This window comes from Protopterus annectens, chromosome 4.part1, assembly GCF_019279795.1.
Source record: "Protopterus annectens isolate FY-2018-M chromosome 4.part1, PAN1.0, whole genome shotgun sequence".
In the NCBI taxonomy this organism is placed as follows: domain Eukaryota; kingdom Metazoa; phylum Chordata; order Ceratodontiformes; family Protopteridae; genus Protopterus; species Protopterus annectens.
The window spans coordinates 116,409,286-116,433,206 of record NC_056734.1 but is presented as its reverse complement, the minus strand read 5'-3'; the positions used below and the strand labels follow the sequence as shown (position 1 = coordinate 116,433,206).

Sequence of the window (23,921 nt, the reverse complement as noted above, 5' to 3'; positions counted from 1 at the left end):
GTATAACAAAACCCAGAAGTACCCTATATTCAACTTTTTGTGCATCCCTATATAGTACCCTAATACATAAATCTGTGTCATTAACATAAAGGTAAACATTTACTTCTTGATCATCTACAATGCCAATTATACAGATAACTGTGAAGATCTATTCTCAGTACTTCCCCTTTGGCATCTCAGTGCCATCCCTTCATCTAAGTACAATTCATTTTCTACTGGCCTCTGTCTTCTATTTTCTAACAAATGTTTTTACTCATGCTTCCACCATAAAACCCTTTCCAAATCTAATTTGTTCATTAAGTTTCATGACATCTCATGCCAAATTCAAATGCCTAGCTTAATTTAAGAAGGCCATACTCACCAACTCTTTCTGGTTAGCAACCCACTTAAAATCACTGACCTCTTCTGTCATTTGTCATGGATGGCCGCCCTCCTGGGAGTCTAGATATCTTAAAATTAATTGTTTGATTGACTGAGTCACTCTCTACTTTTGTCTATATTAATGTTACGACTTTCTTACAGATGAGAACAGACAGACATATCAGCAGTTTTCACTCTTTGGTTTACTCCAACTCCATAAAGTGGAATCACATTTCTGCTCTTTGTCTTCAAGAAACAAACCAAGAACTGCAATTCGACTGAGTGGCAGATGAGAAAGCATTCAACAAAACTGCTCCAGCTGCTTAAAAGCAACTGTCCTAATAAGCATATTTAACTCTAAAACTGATTTACAGCAAAACTGGTGTTTACTCTCTGTTTACAAATCTCAGTGTTTATGGGATAATGACTGATCATCTGCTTGAATCTGTTGAATATCGATGCCAATCAAGCAATCAAGATGAATTGCACTGTTGTAACCCTATGGTTCTGTCAAATGTATAACTGTATCCACTTCTGCTTTTTCTGTCTTCCATCTGATCTTATTTGTGAGAATGTTTATTTACGGAATTATTTGTCTATTACATCTAATACTAATTCATTTCTGATTCTAGTCCAGTTCTAATTGTACCTCTAAAATCTTACTAAAGTTCTTCATCAACTGACAATTATTATAAGCTTAACAAGACTTCTTCTCTTAGCCATTTTTAAAATAATCCAAAACTCAATGGCTAAAAACACCGCAAAACTAATGAAAATAAAAAAATAATGGCTATAATGATATAAACTGCTGAAATCCAAAATGTTAATGATACAATTAATACAACCGGTAAGCGCTTTCAATCACAAGGAACTTCTTCAGACCTGGTTGCAAAACACAAAACACTTCATTTAAATATTGAAATCAGTTAAATTACATGACACTTCAATGTTTTAAGTTTTAACCCTTTCTTGTTAAGAACCACTTTAAAATTCTCTCTCTCATCCATACCTGGCCCTACACCCGTATTTAATCTAACTTGCCAGCAGTATTCTTTCCAATTTAGGTCATCTTCTGAATCCCACCTTTCACTATAATTAAAAATGATCTATTACTGAAAATTTAAAATCTGCTTTGACATTCTGGTGACATGCTACTACGTGTCTGGCTAAAGCATTAGTTAAACCAAGTTTATCTACTGCTCTCAAATGCTCATAAATTCTGAAATGAAAATTCTACACAGTTCTCCCTATGTAAAAAGCCAGACAAACTACATACATAAACCACAAATTTAGACTTACAGGTGAAATTTCCTAACTATTTAACAGGAAAATTCCTAGCTATTTGTGATGCCTGTGCACTGGCCCAGTAATCAAGGAGCCTCAATCCTCACCACTAACACCAGTGATGGGAGTGCATATTGGTAAGGATAACAAGTACACAAACAGTACCATTTCCCTTATGAGCACACAGAGATAACAGTCAGTCTGGGGCTGTTTCTCCCTTTCTTTCCGGATCCCCAATAAGACTCCCCACTGGTAAAGCTATATGTTACAGGTCTCAGCCTAGTGGTCAAGCTAAAACCTCCAGCACCCTCTCTGTCCAACCAGTGCTTCGTGTCCCTGCCCAAGTAGCTGACACACACACACACACACACACACACACACACACACACACACACACACACACACACACACACACACACACAAACACACACATACACACATTGAGACAGGAGTTATATACAAACACACAGACACTCCTGGAGAAGGCTGGTACAGGTTCTCCAGCTATGCCACCTTCTCTGCCAGGCTATAAGGTAGAAATCACTGCCACCAACCACTAATATCAGCTACTAATAAGGCCCTTACCAAAGGGTGTCCAATATTACTGTGCAATATTAGTATTATCCATTTAGTAAGTACGATGAACAGTAAGGCTTACTGGAGTGGCTTGGACAGTATCACTATATACATGCAATGTACTTAAGAGCTGAAATTATCTCTACACAAAGCCGCAGTTGAAAGGTTTAAAAATATGTAATAATAAATAATAAAAACACAAGACAAATCTCCTCAATTCAACACAGTGCTAGTCAAGACCTCAGAAATCACAGGAAAATGCGTTAAAACAAAATTATTGGATAGTGTGACACAAATATAGAAAACAGCTAGAATAAATCTGACTAAATTCCTATCTAACTCTAAGAGCATACTGTTCTAAATTCTACTTACATTTAGAGCAAAGGCAGAGTGCTGGTGATGTTGTCAGTTCTGAAGACAAATGCAAAATGTTACCTCTTTCTGTCTGAGATCTCTTAAATTGATAATAGAGCACCGCTGACTCATTTTAGACTACACCATTCTTGACACTTCGCTGGCTCCCAGGCTACCAGAAACTCTAAATTTACATTTCTTAGTAAGCTTGCACCTGGTCAGGAAGCCACAGCAATAAAAGACATTATACATGTATAATCTAGCAATTAACTCTTGTTCTAAGACAACAGAAATAATTCCTTCATCCAGACATCCCATCTCCAAGCCCTAAGATCAAACAGTCATAAAATGCTTTACTTTATCAGCTTTCTTCCAGCAGGGTGCACTGTGGTCACATTTTTGAAGCTCAGAACATATAACACAGTTTTTCTTACATTTGTAAAACAGCCAGTGGATTATATTAATATTTACAATGACATAGAGTTAGCTACAAAATTCTATCTAGCTGGGCTGCCAGCCTTTCAGTTTTTCACCCCCCCACCTCCCTTGAGAACTCAAGCTACATTTCAAGTGTCCCTTGAAAAATGTTGCTTGAGGGGGTCAGGTCGATCTGAGTATACCTTACCCCATTCCCTGTCTTGACAGACCATCTGCATTGGCATTGCTAATCTCACTGTGGTGCTTCACTGACGTATCATATGCTTGCACCCTAGGCTCCATCTTAGCAACTTGGCATTTTCTTGGCTGGCTCAGTTGCTTGAATCCAGACATGTTAATTTCACCATATTTCATTTAATGACCGATTGTCTAAGGGCCTTATGTATATTGGCAATTTATCATACAGCAAAGGCCATCACAGTTTGTTTAACTTTTGGAGGTGATTAATATTATGAATTGAGAAATGGACATAGCATTGCTATATTTTTCTCCCTAATGGTGACATGGTCTTTAAAACATACTAAGTTAATTTGCACCTGAAAAGATTTTGGTTCAAGGTTTAATCAGCAAGGACTATTATCCTCCATTTCTAGATCATGGAATTCATTACGGAAGGTTTGTGTGTTTTGTACAAACGAACATAGCATTGCTGTGGCTCTCAATAACAACTATCATTATATTTTTCATTACTTTGGATTAAGGAATCCAACAGGATTCAGCTCTAGACCTCATCATTTCTAGTGGCTGATATTACACTGCCCCCTGGTTTAATCTTTTTCGAGTTATATTTCTTCTGGGTGTATATACATTTCTGGGCTAACACAATCTTTTATACATCTTTTAAAGCTATATTTTCGTATCTTTTATATGTCTTGGCTATCCATCCCTTCATAATTATCATTTATATTGGGATCATCTAGGTACCATTGATTTGTTAACACACACACACACACATATATATATATATATATATATATATATATATATATATATTTGTGTGTATATATATATATATATATATATATATATATATATATATATATATATATATATACGCAACTGAGATTGGGCACCTATTCCTAATGGATATGACCAGAATATATATATATATATATATATATATATATATATATATATATATATATATATATATATATATATATATATATATACGCAACTGAGATTGGGCACCTATTCCTAATGGATATGACCAGAATATTACATGGACTATCAGCAGATCCTGATGATCTGGGGGGGTTTTCGTCTGGGTCAGACAAGTAACCCTAATAATGGTTCCAATTCCTTGTGACCGAAGGGTATGTGTGAAGCTCATTTTCAATGGTTAACAAAATGTATGAGATCCCTACGGATCAATGTGTGGCATTCCAAATTGTTTAAGGCATATATGACCAAGGGGTCTTTGGGTATGCATACAACCTCTGGTGAGTAAGATTCACATGGACCTAGCAGAACAGTGGGCTGCGGCCCAACAACAAGCCTCTATGGGGTTTGTGGGGGTCCTGGCCTCATACTATGACCGCATTATAGACAAGGATACAGCTGAAGTAAGCAGGTTGTGTGAAGTAACCCAGACTTTTGAAGGTCAGCCATTATATGAGACATGCCTCAACAAACTTGGTAAGGATCTCCTCAATCTTGAACAGCAACTTAAGGCAAGAAAGATGCGTAAATTCCAGAGGGACTTAGCAGATTATGAAAGGGGCAACCCATTCAATAATAACAAACAGGTCAGGTTTGTAAATGAGGGTAGGAAGGTGGGCAAATGTAAGCGACTTAGATTGATCCTAAAAAGGCCCAGCTTCTCCAGTTTCGAAACATCTGGGGATGAATCCTCATCAGCCACTGACCCTGACACACAGCAGGCCCCAGACTTCCCTTTGTCCAAACTAAGTAACACGCAAACCCGTTTAGGGGGAAACAGAGGAGGACAGGGAGACAACATTCCGAGGGTAGAAAATATGGAAGGACTACTCCAATTAATAATTCAGAAGTAATCACTAACAACGTGTTGAATATTTCCACAATACTTTTGTCTAACACTCAAACACAATTATTAAATAAAGGTGTGAATTTTATACCTGGTTTCTTTATTTCTGAGGATATTCTTGCACAGGATGTTATATCCTTCTGAAGATTGCTTAATCTAAGTTTATTTTTTTCAGTCATCTGACAATTCCGAACATGAGGAGGGTTTTAAATACCATAAATCCAATTTCACACCCCCTATGCATCCTAATTTACAAATGTTTCAAACATCTATTTTGAAGGATTTCACTTTCATTCTATGGAATTCCAATGTAAAGCCAACACTCTCTCAAAGATTGAAATCAAGGCTTTACAGGAATTAGAAAATAACAAGGAACTGGTCATTCTATCTGCTGATAAGGGTGGGGCTGTGGTCGTGATGAAGTGGACACAATACAATGCTGAAGCTAATAGACAGCTTAACGATGGCCGATATCACACCTGCATGCCACTGGATCCCACTTTCAGATTCAAGAAACAGATTGACTAATTTTTGTGGTCAGCTAAGGGGGAGGGTATTACTTCTGACACTACATTACATCATTTGACAGTATCAGACCCCATGAGTCAGTACATTTACTTCCTCCTAAAATACACAAGGATCTGAACAATCCACTGGGCAGACTCACTGTTTCAGGTAGGGGCTCAATCACAGAACCCCTATCACTATTCCTCAAGCAACATCTACAGCCCCTACTCAGATGGGTTTGATCAAGAATTCAGGACACAACAGAATTCCTTCAAATTGTGTCAGACATGCAGCTAGAACCTGAATGGCTTTTATGCACCCTGGATGTCTCAGCACTATATACAAACATTCCACAGTGGGCTGTGTTAGTGACACTCGAATACTGGCTTTATAAGTCAGAACTCTATCTTCTGGGTTTTAATACCCTCCTGATCTGCCTTGCGGAAAACGTGCTAACCAAGAAGATTTTCTATTACCAGGACAAATGCTATTGGCAGGTTAAGGGCACAGCTATGGGGGCATCCTTTGCCCCCCATTTATGCTGATTTGTTTATGGTCTATGTGGAGGAATTTAGGATATATGATAACACACATAACATATATTTAGATACAACTGACATTTGGTGATGCTTTCTTGACAACTGTTGGATGGTATGGAGATCTGATGAGGAATATTTAATGGAGTTTGTGGGATACCTCACTGACAATAAATGGGGCATTCACTTTACAGCCAACTACAATTCTCAACAAATCACTTATCTGGATGTCTTAGTCACCAGGAATGCTGATCACACTCTAGAAACGAAGGTTTACTGGAAATACCCACAATATAACTCTCCTCTCCATGCCTCCAGTTTCACTCACCACACATCTCTAGAAATATTCCAAAATCCCAGTTCCTAAGGATGAAACGTCTTTGTTCACACCCGAATACATATGAACATTTTAAGGATGATTTAACAGCAAGGTTCAAGGATAGGGGATACAAAATGGGCAATATTCTTAATGCCAGCAATTGGGTATCCACACTCAACAGGAAGGATCTTTTGAGATATAAAAAGAAGAAACCAGGAAATCTATCACCTATCCGCTTAGTAACTACATATGGGAGAAACACTGATTTGTTACTAAACAGTGTCCTAAGGCACTGGAATATTCTCCTAGCAGATGCCAATCTATCAATATTCTTACATGATAGATGCCTTTTTTAGTTTCGGAGAGGCAGGAATTTAGCATCACATCTTAGCCATTACAAACATAGCTCCAGGCACAAATCCGATTTTACTCAAAAAATCCTGATGGGTGATTTACTTCTGGGATGTGTCCCTTGTGGTCACTGTACCCATTGCAAGAATGTCATCAAATCCAAAGAATTCACTAGCAACAATACTGGGAATGTATATGATATTGGGTTTTTTGCAAACTGCAGTACGGACTGAGTCATCTACCTCGAAACATGCACTTGTTCTGCCTTTTACATAAGCCAAACCTCCAGGCCCTTAAGATTACGCATATCAGAACACCTTAGTGATATGAGAACCAAAAAGATGAGCAATGCTCTTTATAAACATTCTATGGTACATAAGAATGCCTTCTTCAGGTTCATTGTGATTGATAAAATTATGGGCAGTAGGATGAATAAAGCCGGTTGGCATACTATACTAAATACTAAAGAAAAGAAATGTATCATCAAATTAGGTGGATTATTCCCACCAGGTCTTAATGAGCATTTGTAAATAACCAATGAACTCTTATTTTATTCATGTGTCTACTATAAAATGGAGCAATGAATGTTTTTTGTTTTAACACTGATGAAGGCTATGTTTATTTTTTAGCAAAAGCCGGTCTGTTACTTTGTCTTCATTTTATGTTTCACTTAAATTAATATTAAACCACTTTGCCATAGTTTGCTAGCTCCATCTGTTTTATTACTGAATGGCTGGTTCGGTGCAACCATGTTAGGGGATTGTGATCTGTAACTACAGTGAATTTCATTCCATACAGATAAGGCTGAAGTTTCTGCAGTGCCCACACTATGGCAAGACATTCCTTTTCTACAGCTGTATAACATTCCTCCCTGGGTTGGAGCCTACGACTGAGATAAACCACAGGATGCTCTTCTCCCTTTGAAGAAATCTGGCTAAGTACAGCCCCCGCCCCATGGTTTGAATCATCCACCAGTACAACAAATTATTTGCTGTAATCTGGACTGGCTAACACAGGGGGTCCTCCCAAAGCTTCTTTAAACTTCTGGAATGCCTGCTCACATGCTGTGGTCCACGCTACCTTATCTGGCGTGTTTTTCCTTGTCATGTCTGTGAGGGGCGCAGCTAAACTGTTGACAGACTTTCTGTAGTAGTCTGCTGTCCCTAAGAATGCCCTCACCTGCTTTATCCCAGGTAGGAGACCTCTGTCATACCCACTTGACATTTGCTCGGCTTAATGGTCAACCCTGCACTCAGTAGTCTGCCCAGCACCTCCCTGACATGCTGAAGGTGCTCTTGCCAGGAATGGCTCTAGATGGCAACATCATCTTGGTAAGCAAGGGCAAACCTGCCTGCTCCTGCTACGATATGATCTACCAGCCTCTGGAAAGTTGATGGGCCATTTTTCATCCTAAAGGACATCTTTGTGAACTCATACAAGCCAAAAGGAGTCACAAAAGCTGACCTCTCTCTAGCACTAGGAGTCAAGGGCACCCTGCCAGTAACCCTTGATAAGATCAATGATGTGATACTTAGCCCCATCCAGCTGCTCTAGGACCTCATCTGTCCTAGGCATGGGATAAGCATCTGACTCTGTGTGACTCTTTAATTTCCTGTAGTCCACACAGAACCTAGTGCTTCCATCCTTCTTTGGCACCAGCACCACTGGGGAGGCCCAGAGACTGTTGGACTCTTGAATTATCCCTAGTTCCAACATCTCCTGCATCTCTTCCCTCAGAGTCTGTTTGACTATCTCAGGCACCCTATAAGGGGCCTGCCTAATAGGCCTTTGGGGTCCTGTATCCACCTGGTGCTGCACCAGGTGGGTGCTCCCTGGTTTCCCAGTGAACATGTCCCCAAACTCCTGTAACACTGCTCGGATTTCTCAACCCTGGGTAGGAGATAGCTGCTGGGACATTGCTACCCCTTCCACCGAGACATTGCTAGCCCTTCCACCGAGGTGTCATTCCGAGCCTCACCGAGGAAATCAGTCACCAGATCTCCCTCAGACTCCTCCTGCAATCCACTGCAAATACTCGGCACAAGGGCCTCCCTATCATGGTAAGGTTTCATCATGTTAACATGGTATAATTTGTGCTCCTGCCTAGCAGTTCTACCATGTAGTTAACATCACTTACTTTTCTTAACACCTTGTAGGTTTTCCTCCCAGGCTGCTTGCAGCTTGTTGTGTCTGACAGGAATGAGAACCATTACCTGCTGCCCTACAGCATATACTTTGGCTCGAGCATTCTTGCCATACCAGACCTTTTTCTGCTGTTGGGCTTCTCCCAGGTTCTCCTGGGCCAAGCCCATGAGTTCCCTGAGCCTTATCCTTTGGTTTAGGACATGTGCCACAACAGACCCCTTATGAGATGCACACTCACCTTCCCACTCATCTCAAATTAAATCTAGAGAACCCTCACCCTATGCCCATACAACAACTCAAAGAGTGAAAAACCTGTGGTTTCCAGGGGGAATCTCTCTGTAAGCAAACCAATGGGACAAATATTTCTCCCACTCCCTCATAAACTGGTCTGCAAATGCCCGTAGCATGGACTTGAGTGTAGAGTTTAACCTCTCAACAAGACCATTAGTCTGGGGATGGTAGGGAGTGGTCTTCAGGGTGCTTCACCCCACAGTACTTCCACAGACAAGTCAGCAGGTTTGAAATGAAGCTGGCACCTCTGTCAGTCAGTATTTCTTCTGGGAAACCTACCCTGCTGCAAATCTCTAACAAAGCATTTGCTAACTTTTCTGCCTCAATGGAAGACAAAGCCACTGCCTCAGGGTATCTTGTAGCATAATCTACTACCACTAAGATATACTTTTTCCCTGTGGAACTTTGAATACTCAGAGGCCCCACAATCCATAGCTACCCGATGAAATGGCTACTCAATCACAGCCAAAGGCATCAAAGGAGCTCTCACCTTGTCTCCTGCCTTGCCTACCTTTTGGCACTGCTCACAGGTCCTGCAGTACCCTGTTACAGCTCTGGAAATTCCAGGCCAATAGAAGTTCTGCATAATACGTCTCTTTGTATGTTTTATGCCAATATGACCTGCAAAGGGAATATCATGGGCTATGGCTAGAAGTGCCAGACAGTAGGCTCTAGGCACTACCAAGTGCAGTATTCTCTCACCTTCTAGCCCTTCCTCAGGGTTCCACTCTCTATACAGTAACCCTTTGTCCCAGTATACAGATTCCCCCTTCCCTTGAGAATCAGGTGCCTCACTAGCTACCTGCCTCACACCTTGTAATGCATGGTCTGAGAGCTAAGGCTATCTCAACTCTCTCTTTGTAACCCTTCCAAACTCCCCTTCCACAGGAAGGCTGGCATTCTCTGACAGTGGTGCCTCACTGTCAGCCTGGGTACTACTACTCACCTCTACCTTTGCAGTCACTCTGTCCAAGGGAACATCAGTACCCACAAGCAGCTGTGGCTCACCTTCAGTCTCACTGCTACAGCATAGCTCCCTCCCTGAAGTAACCATCTCACCAGTCCTGGCTGCAAGTATGTGGTTTGACTAGGTCTCCCCCAGGCTACCAGACCCACATGCTCATCTCCTAGCCTGTGTGCAACTGCATTAACACATGGTACTGCCTCATCAAAATCCTTCCCTATCAGGACATCTGCAGGATGGTAAGTTCGGTACCCCTGTTGTCTCAAGACAACCTACTACTGGCATTTTGTCTTTCTTACTTACTGGCTCCCTCACCTTTTGTTCCCCACCTTGCCTCTGTGGGTATCCGTATGACAAATGGCCTCACTGGTTGCATTAAAAATATTGAACCCTACGTCCTGGATGTGTACCTGGACTAGTTGCTTCCCCTGCTACTGGCAGATTCTGTTGGGGCAGTCTAGGCTGCCCACCATGGGTTCCCTTAGACCCATGAGCAGCACTGGGTATCCCTTTCCTGTGCAGTGATGCCTTACTTGCTAGGTATAGGTCTCTCTTCTTCCCAAACTCATCTGAAGTAGCACATTGTCTATTAGCTAACCCGATCCTCGTGTCCTCAGGCAAAGTGCTAAGGGCTTGTTCCCTCACCAAAAGGTCTGCCAGCCCTTCAAAAGTGGTGACCTGACATCCACTCACCCACCTATGAAAATAAGTTCTCAGTTCAGCAACATATTTGCACACACTTTCATCTGCCTTGTGTCTATGCTCACAAAACTTTTTCCTATAAGCTTCAGGTATTAGCTTAAATAATTCTAGCAAATGATTCTTAACAGCAGTATAATTTAACAACATTGTCTGACAGTTTGGAAAGTACATTTACAGTTTTACCATGGAGTAAGGGGGTCAGGAACCATACCCAGAGCCTTTGGTCAACGTCTTACTGTTTACATACCCTCTCAAACATATGAATGAAACTATCAAAATTATCCCCCTCAGTAAACTGCAGAAGAAATTTACTGACCTTTTGTGCTTCAGGGGTCCGGTTACTCCCTTCCCGATTACCTCCATGACCCTGGCGATTAATCAGCATCTCCTTTTCGTGCTGCCTCTGCCACTCCTTCAACTCAGCTTCCACACGTAGCAGTTTCTCTTCTCCTCAGCCTGTAGACATCTCAGTCTCTATGCTGCTTTTGTTTCCAAATGCCTGGCCTCCAACTCAAGTCTCTTTAGCTCCAGATGTATTTTTAAGTCCTCTGCAGAAAGGTTGAACTGTCTATTCTCTGAGTGTTGTACATCTCCACGGCCAGTTTGATCGTCCTCCTGACTGCTGTTTTCTGATGTAGCTGTGACCAAAGTTGCAATCATGTCTGCCTTAGTCAGGTTTACATGCACCAGTCCCTTAGCCTGGCACATCTCAGCCGATTGACTCCTTGTCAGCTTGCCATACTCCTCTGATGACATGTTTGCCTGCTCTCCCTGACTAACTAAACTAAGAAAAGAAATAAAACAATTGTGATCTGAACTCTGAATATTCACTGCATGGCTGATTTAGAGGACAAAAACACCTTCAGTGATCACTGTAGACAAGTTACAGGAATTCACTATCCACACCACTACAAGCCAATTCGTATGTGATGTGGCTAACTCACCACTATCAAAAAATTAATATTTGATGTGGATATCTCACCAATGCCAATTAATATGTGGTGTGGATATCCCACCACTGCCAAACAATTAATATGTGACGCCCGTGCACTGGCCCAGTAATCAAGGTGCCTCCATCCTCACCACTAACACCAGTGAGGGGTATGCACAAGTACACATACAGTAAAGTACAATTCCCCTTAAGAGCACACAGAGATCACAGTCAGTCTGGGGCTGGTTTCTCCCTTTCTCTCCAGATCCCCAATAAGACTCCCCACTGGCACAGCTATAGAGTGGAGTCCTTAGTCAGGGTTCCAAGCCAAATCCTCCCAGCACTCCCTCTGTCCAACCAGTGCTTCATGTCCCTGCCCAAGTAGCTGACACACACACACTTTGAGATATGAGTTATATACAAACACAGAAACACTCCTGGGGGAGGCTGGCAAAGGTTCTCCAGCTATGCCACCTTCTCTGCGCAGGCTATAAGGTAGAAATCACTGCCACCAACCACTAATATCAGCTACTAATAATGCCCTTACAAAGGGTGTCTAATTTTACTGTGCATTATTATTATTATTATCCAATTAGTAAGTATGACGAACAGCAAGGCTTACTGGAGTGGCTTGGACAGTATCACTATATACATGCAATGTACTCTAGAGCTTAAATTATCTCTACACAAAACAGCCACAGTTGAAAGGTTTAAACATATTTAATAGTAAATAATAAAAACACAAGGCAAATCTCCTCAATTCAACACAGTGCTACTCAAGAGCTCAGACATGACAGGAAAATGCTTTAAAACAAAATTGGATAGTCTAACATAAACATGGAAAACAGCTAGACTAAATCTGACTAAATTCCTATCTAACTCTAAGAACAATCATCATCTCCTTTTGGCTTATCCCGGTTAGGGGTCACCGCAGCGGAACAAAGGTCCACAGAACGATTGGCAGTGGAGTTTTATGGTGCCGAGTTGCCTGCTCAGTGCCCAACCTTCTACAGAAGGTGCACACATGCACACACACACACCTAGGACCAACTGAGTGTGTCCAATCCACCTATAGCATGTCGTTGGGATGTGGGCGGAAACCAGAGCACCTGGAGGAAACCAAGGCGACCACAGGGAGGACATGCAGACTCCGCACAGAAGGCATCCCAGCTGAGAATCGAACTGGAGAACCTCTTGCTGTGAGGTGGCAACGCTAACCGCTGCACCACCACGGCCACCCATCTAACTCTAAGAGCAATACTGTTCTAAAGTCTACTTACATATAGAGCAAAGGCAGAGTGCTGGTGATGTTGTCAGTTCAGAAGACAAACGCAAAATGCTATCTCTTTCTCTCTGAGATCTCTTACATTGATAATACATCACTGCTGACTCATTTTAGACTACATCATTCTTGACACTTTTCTGGCTCCCAGGCTACCAGAAACTCTAAATTTACATTTCTTAGTAAGCTTGCACCTGGTCAGGAAGCCACAGCAAAAAAAGACATTATACATGTAAACTCTAGCAATTAACTCTTGTCCTAAGACAACAGAAAACATTCCTTCATCCAGACATCCCATCTCTGAGCCCTGAGATCAAACAGTCATAAAATGCTTTACTTTATCAGCTTTCTTTCAGGAGGATGCACTGTCGTTACATTTTTGTTTTTCTTACATTAAGTTTTCTTACATTTGTAAAACAGCCTGTTGATTATATTAATATTTATGACATAGAGTTATCTACAAAATTCTATCTAGCTGGGCTGGCAGCCTTTCAGTTTTTCCCACTATTATATAAGTATATGTTCCTTCATTAATATACTTAGAATAATTACATGTGTTACACTTAAACATGCCTACATTACTAATATTACTAGTATTACTTCTATTTATATAAAAATAGTCTTTTAAACTATGCCCTCTTTTTGTTACTAACTAGCTAGTGTCCTGGAAATTCTTTAAAAACTTCTAATTGCTATTAATAATCTTTTTTATACTATGCTCATCTACTGAATTTTCTAAAATACAAGCCAAACTAAAATCTGCTGAATTCTTACCAGTACTTCTATTCTAAAAACACTCCAAATTCCTCTTAACTATTATTTTATCCATGGCTTCATCCATCAAGTGGCTAGGATAGCCTCTCATTTGAAACTTATTTTTCAAAGCCTCACATTCTTCCAAGAAAAAACTGTCTTCATTTGAAGGCTATTAATCCTATCAGATTGACTATTAACTATATTCTTTTTCAATCTAATATTGTGCACACTGCTGTAATGTAAGTAACTACTACTTTGAACCAACTTTTTGTAAATTTTTACCATAATTTTAACAGTCTTCTTATATACAGTGAGATCCAGGTAATTAATAAATAATTTATCCTTGTTAAAAGTAAACTTTAAAAAATCTGAAACAGAATTTAAATAATCAAAAAAAAATTAAATAGCTCCTTTTCAGATCCATTCCATAAGAAAAATAAATCAGCTATAAAATGCTTGTAAAAAAATAATATTCTTAACATAGCTAGATTGTAAAATGTATTCTCTTTCTCAATTAGTCAAACAAGTTTGCATAACTGGGGGCCATAGGGACCTAAATTGGAAAGAATACTGCTAGCAAGTTAGGTTAAATACAGATGTAGATCCAAGTATGAACAAGAGCGAGAAATTTAAAGGGGCTCTTAACAAGAAAGGGTTAAAACATTTAAATGTCATGTGATTTAATTGATTTCAGTATTCAAATGAAGTGTTTTGTGTTTTGCAACCCACGTCTAAATAAGTTCCTTGTGAATGAAAGCACTTACCGGTTGTATTAATTGTATCATTAAAGTTTTGGATTTCTATAGTATATATCGTTATAGCTTTTAATTTGTTTTTATTTTTCATTAGTTTTGTAGTGTTTTTTGCCATTGAGTTTTGGATTATCTGTTGGATTTTATGGCTTTTTCAAATGTCAATTATCTTTCCCAAATGAATGCTTTGCCACATTGCAGTTCGAGTTTCCTGGTTATACCTTCAGGTTTTACACTACATGACAGCCTAAATGATTTGCTTACTTGATAATGGCAAAGGGGCTGTTGAAAAGACTGAACAAGTTAATTCACCTAAAGATGCATGCTCCATTGCTGAAGGAGCATTGGGGGCCATCCCAAAAAGAACTCAAAATGCAAAAGACATAAAGAGCACAAAAAGAAAACTATGGTGTAATAGATCAGCTGCAAAGTGACTTTGTCCAATCCAACCAATCCATTTGCAGATGAAAGGTGAGCCCCTGTTTCCGGCCAATCAAATGGTGGATTGGATTTTATAAGCAAGTTCAATGTTCTTGAAAGTAATTTACTGAAAATAAAAACACTGCAATGGGACATATTTTTTAAGCTTATCTGCTAAAAGAGTACCCAAAGGGTTAAGAATGCAGAATATGCCAGCAGGAGGACATTTATCTCAAGAATTATTGAATGCCTGGAAAGCGTTGTACAAAAGTGTGAGGCTACAGTACATGCAATTGTTATTAGAAGATGTGAGGTGTAAATCAGAGAATCTGAATAAAACTGTTGTCATTCTATATAACTCCCTGAAAGAAAGAATTCCAAAAGAAAATTTGAATCCAGAATGGAAAGGGTGCAAAACAAGCTTAGTAAGGAGAACGGAAACGAAAGTTGAAAAAGTTCAACAGAGATAAGGAGGATTATGCTAAAGGGCTTTATGTTGTCAACAGAGACGGCAGTGCCAGCAGAGAAGTGGAGTTACAAAAAGAAGGTGTCTGGGAGGCCATAAGTAGAGCACCTAAACGGGGAAGAACAGAGTTTGAAGATTCAGAGGGTGTTGCTAATGAAGCGCCTGCTTACTCCAGAGTAGCACCAATGGTTATTTCTAACCTAGAGCAACGGAATAATAGGTTTTTCAGCAGGTCAATGTATATCAAGACGGGGGCACAGGAAAAAGAACCTGGGCTCAAGTAGCTGCGAGAAAACTCTGTTATGGTCAATGGCAGCCCCAGTATGGTCAGAAAAAATGTTACAGCAAAAAGAAAAATGCTTATACAAATGGCAACAGAGTTTGTTGCTGTCATCAGACAGTCCAGTTTCAGGATTTACAGAACAATGCAATGAACAGAATTCAGCAGTTAAAGAGCTAAACGAAGGTACTGTGAACCATAATAACCATAATTTTAAAATAGTTAATCTTTCTTCAGTGGTTTTAACTGATGAACAAGTAAAAGTGTTAAGTAAAGGCTTACGTTTCGTGCCTTCAGCCAGGGTAATATTGTTTCTACTATTAATGCATTGAGAATTTGCACAAAAGTTAAATTTAAAATGTTTTTTTAATGGTTCTATAAGCAAACAATGTTTTTTTAGAAAACCAAGTCTGTTCAATGTGCCTTTAAAGCCAGAACTAGAGTAATTTTTATTGACCTGTGAAAAAGAAATGAGATGTGTTGAGCCCCAAATGTGAAAATGTATTTTATAATTTGACACAAAATGAAAAGAAAGCTTTAGAGTTGTTAAAGAACAATAAAAATATTATATTACAAAAGTCGATAAGAGCAGTGCCATTGTGGGCATGGGCTACAGCTTTTGTGCAGAAAGTATATTAAATATGTTAAGTGAAGAGAATTATTATGCAAGAGTGAATTTGACGGAAGTAAGATGCTCTTATATTTTTATTGATTCTCTCATTGAAGAATGGGTGGTGGAAGGTAGGAGCAATGGTGAACTGGCTGAATATTTGAAGATCAATAAACCTAGACTGGGGAGGTTCTTTTGTCTCCCAAAAATTCATAAAAATATAGATAAGTCTGCTTTCAGACCCACTGTGGCTAATAGTGGAAATAAAATTGAGTCCATGGCTATCTTTATAGATAAATGTTTGCAAAAGGCTGTAGTAAAAGCTGAATCTTATGTTAATGATTCTTTTGATTTTATTAAATGTATTAAAGGGATGACAGTTGGAAAGGATGTATGGTTGGTAACTGCTGATGTGGTTTCACTATACACCGTCATTCCTAATGATGAGGGGATAGGAAGGGTAAAGGAAGTTTTGAGGCATTCACAACTTTTTTTCTGCTGATGAAGTGGTTTTATTTTCAGAAATTTTAGACAATTTTGTCATATAATTATTTTGTATTTGGCAATATGATGTATAAGCAAAAGAAAGGTGTAGCTATCGGGGCAGCTATGGCCCCCAGTTATGCAAACCTGTTTATGACGAGTTGGGAAAAAGAATATAGTTAATAGTCAATTTGATAGGATTAATAGGCTTGCAGATGAAGACAGTTTTTTCTTGGAAGAATGTGAGGCTTTGAAAAATAAGTTTCAAATGAGAGGCTATCCTAGCCACTTGATGGATGAAGCCATGTATAAAATAAATTCAAGAGGAATTTGGAGTGTTCTGAGAGTACAAGTACTAATAAAAAATGAACAGATTTTAGTTTGGTTGTATTTTAGAAAATTCACTAGATGAGCACAGTATAAAAAGATTACTAATAGCAATTGGAAGTTTTTAAAGAATTTCCAGGACACTAGCAAGTTAGTAGGGGAAAGACCTATTTTTGTAACAAAAAGAGGGCATAGTTTAAAAGCCTATTTTTATATAATTAGGCGTAATACTAGTAAAAGGAGTAATGTAGGCATGTTTCAGTGTAACACATGTAATTATTGTAAGTATATTAATAAAGGAACATATATTTATATAATAGCTAGAAATTTTACTATTAAATTGTTAGGAAATTTCAACTGTAAGTATAAATTTGTGGTTTGTGTAGTTTATGTCCGTTTCTTTACATAGTGAGAAATATGCGGAAATTTCCATAACAGAATTTAAGAGCATTTGAGAGCAGTAGATAAATTTGATTTAACTAATGCTTTAGCCAGACACATAGTAGCATGTCACCAGAATGTCAAAGCAGATTTTAAATTTTCAGTAATAGATCAAGTTTTTAATTACAGTGAAAGGTGGGATGCAGAAGATGACCTAAACTTAAAAGAATACTGCTGGCATGTTAGGTTAAATATGGGTATAGATCCAGGTATGAATGAGAGAGAGAATTTTAAAGTGTTTTTTAACAAGAAAGGGTTAAAACATTGAAGTGCATGTGATTTAATTGATTTCAGTATTTAAATGAAGTGTTTTGTCTTTTGCAACCAGGTCTGAAGAAGTTCCTTGTGAATGAAAGTGCTTACCGGTTGTATTAATTGCATCATTAAAGTTTTAGATTTCTACGGTTTGATTTTTTTATTTTTCATTTTTAAAATAATCATGTTTTGTTATTCTTTTATTCATTTGCAATTGATTTTTACTCTATAGGTGCCTCTGGAGTACGTCATGTCTGAGAAAAAGGAGTGTTTAGACCAGCTCACTTACCTGGTTAATTAAAAAAAAAATCTTCCTACCTACACTGATTTGTTAAACAGGTTAGTTAAAATTATTACTAATTGTCCTTTCAATTTTATTACGAATTTTAAGATGAATCCCACAACTCAGTGTCTCCTGGCTTGTTATTTTTAAGTTTTAGAGTTACTGCACCATCCTTTCTTTTCTGAGAGAGAAGTATAACTAATAATTTTGTATCTTGGGTACTTCTAATGAATGCATCTTGGAAACTTCTAATGAACGCATCTGGAAAATCCAAAATGCACTAACAGCCAACTATAAAATCATGCTGAATTAATTAATTTCTGCAACAATTATTTGTGATCACTCTTAATGGGTCCCCATAAAAAAACTATTCCAAACCCTAATAATCTACCTACATTCAGTCTGCTACAACAGAGAGAAATTGCCTCTCCATGCCATCCCAGACCTTGGTGCATTAACAAGGGCTGGACTACCTGCAGAGTCAGATGGGTAGGAAAAGCAGGAGTAGCTGAGTACTATGCTCTCCCTTGGATGGGACTAAGAGTCATTTAAGTGAATCCGGGTGAAGGCCAGAGAGCTATCCAAACACAGCATTTTGTAAAATTACTGGAGGGGGGAGCAGTACGCATGTCAGAATGCTATCAGCTAGGACCATGGTTAACATGCTGGCCACTATTGGTGTACACTACGCCTTCAAGAAAGCTGGTAGCCTGACAGGCTGCCTACAATGGATATGACTGTTGGCATTTCGACTCACTGTTAATAACTAAATGCAATGCCTCCAAGTCCCTATCTCCTGAACTTACAACTATTAGGATCAGTTATCCATCAAGTCAGAATACCCTACTGGTGAACAAGTAGGCAAAAGTTAAAAGTAAACTGGAGACAGAAGGCAGGCAATTCAAAGGCTAATAATGACATGGAGTTAATGGGGCAGAAAGGGTGAGAAAAAATGTTTTACTACTTTGGGCTTTTTAAGTGCTTGAACTTTTTTTTTTTGCATTTTTCGTGTGATCAAGATCTTTTTTCTTCCCTTCATTTAGAGCACCTGTTTACATGCTCATTTCTTTAAAGTCTATTTTAAAAAGCTTTTTCTCATGTTTCAGAATAATTAGCAAAAATATACTTGACTGGTTAAATGTTAATAATGGTAAGTTTGCTTAAAGTGCGTTGGGCACATTTGTAACTACACTGTAGCATCTAGTGGGTGAAGTGCCGCAACGTATTTGTAACCTTCTCATTTCTTATTTATTTGAGTTTTTTTCCTTAAATGAAAAGCTACATAAACTTTTTATTAAACCCATAGCTCAAATAAACTAAGTGCATCCCAAAGTATCACAGCTACAAAGATGTCTGCATACCACAGAAATATCAACAAGTCACAACCTTTTTTCAGTATTTTTTTCTTTATTGGTTATGGTGTTGGCGTTCTAGCAGGAGACGTTCTTTTATAATGCATCCTTTGGCAAAATTCAAATGTCTATTTTACATAAGAGACTACCAAATGATATTTTTTAACTATAGCAGTTAAAACCTAGAACTATAAAGAAACTAGTATGTGCATGTAAAACAAAAGCACATAATGGAGGCATCACTGATTACTCCAGTGGTGACCTGGGTACAACTAACTAGCCTGGTGGCTAGAAGTGCCTGTTGGGGAGATGGCAACAACTAATCAAGCTGGACTGCCATCTTAGGAGAGGGACTCTACACCACCAGACTAGCAACTCCTGGTGAAGACCAGAGAAGTGAGGTATCCAATGTTTGGCAGGTTTGGATATAGTAGTATAAATGTGAGTGGTAGCATGTGCTCAGTGTACATAAACACTTGCTAGAATCTAGTACAGTGTAGCAGTCCAATTCATCTAGGACAAGCTATGCACATCAAAAAAATCCTCACTCCACGTGTTGAACAGTTTCTCCAATCAAATTCAGGTAGCAGCTAACCGTTTCTCCAGTAAAATACAGGAAGCAGCTAAAGAAGCAACATAAGAAGTATAGGAACAAATAATATGACTTCTTTTTAATTAATGCATATGCTTTTTGCTCTTCTTACCTTCTTAAGTCCCATACTTTCTAGTTTTTCCTCTAGTGTTTCCTCCAAAACAGTTCTAAACTGTTTGATAAATTTTGGATTCTTTCTCAACGTTTCCAATAGTTTTTGTTTTCTATCCAGCGAGTCATCTTCTACAGAATCTTCACTTTCTACACAAAAGATGAAAAATGAAAAAAAGTAATCTTGTCATTGCTGTGTTTCATTTAACCAGCTGCAAACCTACAGGGATCACCTCAGTGAGAAATGCAATGAGTAAAAGCATACAAAATTAGATGCCAATCATTTCACAGTGGAATTACATTTTGTCACATCATCACTGCCTCTACTCATAATACATAAATGAAAGTCAACATCTTAACATGGGGATACATCTCTAACAAGTGAGCCCACTTCTTAGTAATAAGCAGGACTGTGCTGCAGGCATTAGGACAGTTTGGTACTTGAAACTTCCTCAAAATCCTCTTATTAACAGGCACCTACAATTTGCTGGATCTCACCGCTCACCAGTTCTTCACAGCTGTTATGTGCATTTGCTCTCACTGACACACAAGTCAAGTAAAGGAAAAAAAAAAGAAAAGAAAAAGCAAAGGCATGCTAATCTCTAACTGTAATAGAGAAAAAGGAAAAGGACTTACAACTGATGAACTTGTGGCACCTGAAATGGCCTGAGGATCCTCTTCAGTCACGATCTGGGCAAAGGCAATGGGTTCCTGTCAAACGATCAAGCAGACAGATTGTCGAAACCCATATGGTCGAACCCATATAATCGACAATTCAGTCTGTCAAACTATTCTGACTGAGATCACGTTACAGAAGGGATCAGGAAATTTGCCCTTTTCCCCCGTTTTAGTGCAATCTTGGACTTGGTATATATAATTAGCAGGAGGTGTGGGGGGTGCAGGGGGGGTCATCTCCCTGCAAAAGCATTTTTTGTGTTGTAAGCAGGTGTTGTTTGCATTTTATTTTTCGACGTACTGAATTATCAAGAGAGACCAGATGGCTTAGTGCTTAAGGTCTTCGCCTCCAATGCACAAGGTACAAGGTTCGATCCTGCCCTCCGACTAATGCCTGTTTGGAGTTTGCATGTTCTCTCTGTGTCTCCGTGGGGTTTCTCCCATGTTCGAAAAACATGCTGAGTGTTTCCATCTCAAACTCACCAATGAATGGAGCTGTGGGCAGCAGCACAGACTCTACATGGTGCCCAATGGGGGGAAGAGTTGTAAAAAGACCAACCGCTTTGGGCATCTATTGTGGTGCGCAGTATCCTCAAGATAGGAGAACACGGATCACAAACTGCACGCCGTGGCAGGGCTAGCCACTCGATGGTGTAAAATATGGCTCTAGGTGATTCGGTCACATTGACTGTCGCCAAAAAATGGGCATGGGTAGTTACCGGTGATAAGTGGGCTGAGGACCCGGCCTACTCTCTGACCCATGCCAGGGACCCATGCTAACGGTGGGAGGGGTATATGTGCCCCTATTGGCCAGTGTGTGCCCGCCATAAAAGCCCAGCAGCCCTGGGTCAATAGGCTACTGGCTGGCCGGTGTCTAGTTGCCCAGCCTGGGTTACCTGGGATAGCTCTGTTGAGTGAAAGCTGGACATAAAACCAACCAACCTGCCAAACATGAACTAAGAATTGCTACACTTAATGTAGGTTCACTGACAGGACGCAGCTTAGAAGTGGATGACATGATCATACGGAGGAGGCTGGACATCCTATGTATCCAAGAGACGAGATGGAAGGGCAGTGCAACAAAGCCACTTGGATTGGGATCCAGACTCTACTACTCAGGTGGTGGACAGGCTAGAAATGGTGTAGGAATTGTGGTGAGACAGAGGCTTCAGAAGCCAGTGAGAGATATCATCAGAATTAATGACAGACTCATGGCAATCAGACTCCAGTGTAATGATAGGACAGTATTCATAATCTCAGCCTATGCCCCACAGCAGGGTTGTGATAGTGAGGAAAAGAGTGCATTCAGACAGCAGTTGCAGGACCTACTAGATAAAGCAGGACAACATGAATTGGTGTTGATAATGGGTGACTTAAATGAACATATTGGGACAGACAGAACAGGATATGAGAACTGTCTGGGTCCACATGGGTGGAGCAATAGGAATAAAGCAGGAGAAGCCATTCTAGACTTCTGTCTGGCAAATGGCTTGATAGTAGCCAACACATGGTTCAGAAAGAGAGACAGTCACAAGATCACATACAAGAGTAGCCAACATGCAACTCAGGTAGACTTCCTCCTAGTAAGCAAAGGCACTGGGGTAGAATCCATGATTGCAAAGTCATCCCCAGTGAAACAGTCGGTTCACAGCATAAACCAGTAGTTGCCACAATCAGCTGCAAGCAGTGGTCAGAGAAAGCTCTAAGGTCAACAGAGACCAGGCTGAAGACCTCGAAGTTGACTGGAGAGAAAGTACAGCAGTTCAATGAATTACTCAGGGCTCTAGCACCCCAAGAAGAGGAGGAAATAGGTGGAGTTGAAGAAGAGTGGCAGCGCCTAAAAACAGCATGTGTTAGGACTACAGAAAAGATATGTGGCCGAGCCAGGTATGGAAATAAGGTACATAAGGAAAGCTGGTGGTGGAATGCAGAAGTGCAGGAAGTAATCAAAAGAAAGAAGGAGTGCAGGAAGAAGTGGGAGATTGAAAAGACTGACAAAGCTAGGAAGGACTACTGGTTGGCTAACAAAGAAACTAAGAAAGAAGTTGCAATAGCAAAGAATAGGGCATCAGAGGCACTCTATCAGCTTCTGGAAAGTGACTCAGTAAGGGGCACAAAGAAACTATACCAGGTTGCAAGGCAAAGACAGAAAGATAAAGAAGATAGTCAGACACCCTTCATAAGGGATTCCTGCAACAACCTGCTTACCAGCCCACAGGACATCAAAGGCAGATGGAAGGAGTATTTCCAGCAGCTTCTGAATGAAGAAAAAGTACAGTTTTGTACCTACCATAAATGTAGATGTTCGAAGATCCACATTGCTGCAGTCCTTACACTTGGGTAGTCCGCTGTCCTCGGTCGGCCCGAATATCAAAGTATAAGGCTGACGTCGGTCAAGGCGCATTAGACTGACATCAGGACGTCAGGGTACAAATGCGCATGACCGACGTCATATCCTCAGTCTTTTCTTGCCCCAGATGTCAGAAGACCCTAAAAAGAAAGGTCAAAACCAAAAGACAGCAAACAACCAACCAACCACCCTTGCACTAATAATATGTACAATATATACAAAATACACAATATTTACAATCCAACCCACACAACCGCCTCTAACTACAGAGGGGAAGGAGGGAGGGTAAATTGGACTGCAGCAATGTGGATCTTCGAACATCTACATTTATGGTAGGTACAAAACTGTACTATGTTCTTCATCTCACATTGCTGCAGTCCTTACACTTGGGTAGAATCCCAAAGCAGAGGAAAGGGCGGATGGCAAAACTATAAAGAAGCAGGAGCTGCCAAAATGCCCTGTAAAATAGCAGTGGCAAAACCAGCCCTAGATTTAGAGTAAAGTGGAAGGTGATAATGCTTAGAGAAAGTATGCACTGAACTCCAAGTAGCTGCCTCCAAAATATCTTTAGTTGCCACCCCCCTTAAAAAAGCTGTCGAAGTGGCAGTAGCCCTAGTGGAATGAGGCCTAATCCCAGCTGGAATCTCCTTTCCATGATGGGAACAACAGAAAGCAATGCAAAACCCAATCCACTTAGAAATAGTTTGTTTTGACACAGGC

The 23,921-nt window shown here is 39.8% G+C and overlaps 1 protein-coding gene across 2 annotated transcripts in view; it reads right to left on the bottom strand.

Annotated features, from left to right (window-relative positions):
• DZIP1L (DAZ interacting zinc finger protein 1 like) overlaps positions 1-23,921 on the bottom strand; it is a 1,070,134-nt gene that overhangs the window by 199,206 nt on the left and 847,007 nt on the right. For both annotated transcript variants that reach the window (XM_044070018.1, XM_044070019.1), the window contains one exon: positions 20,178-20,326. In XM_044070018.1, the coding sequence (XP_043925953.1) occupies positions 20,178-20,326 (149 nt within the window). The remainder of the gene's footprint in view (positions 1-20,177; positions 20,327-23,921) is intronic.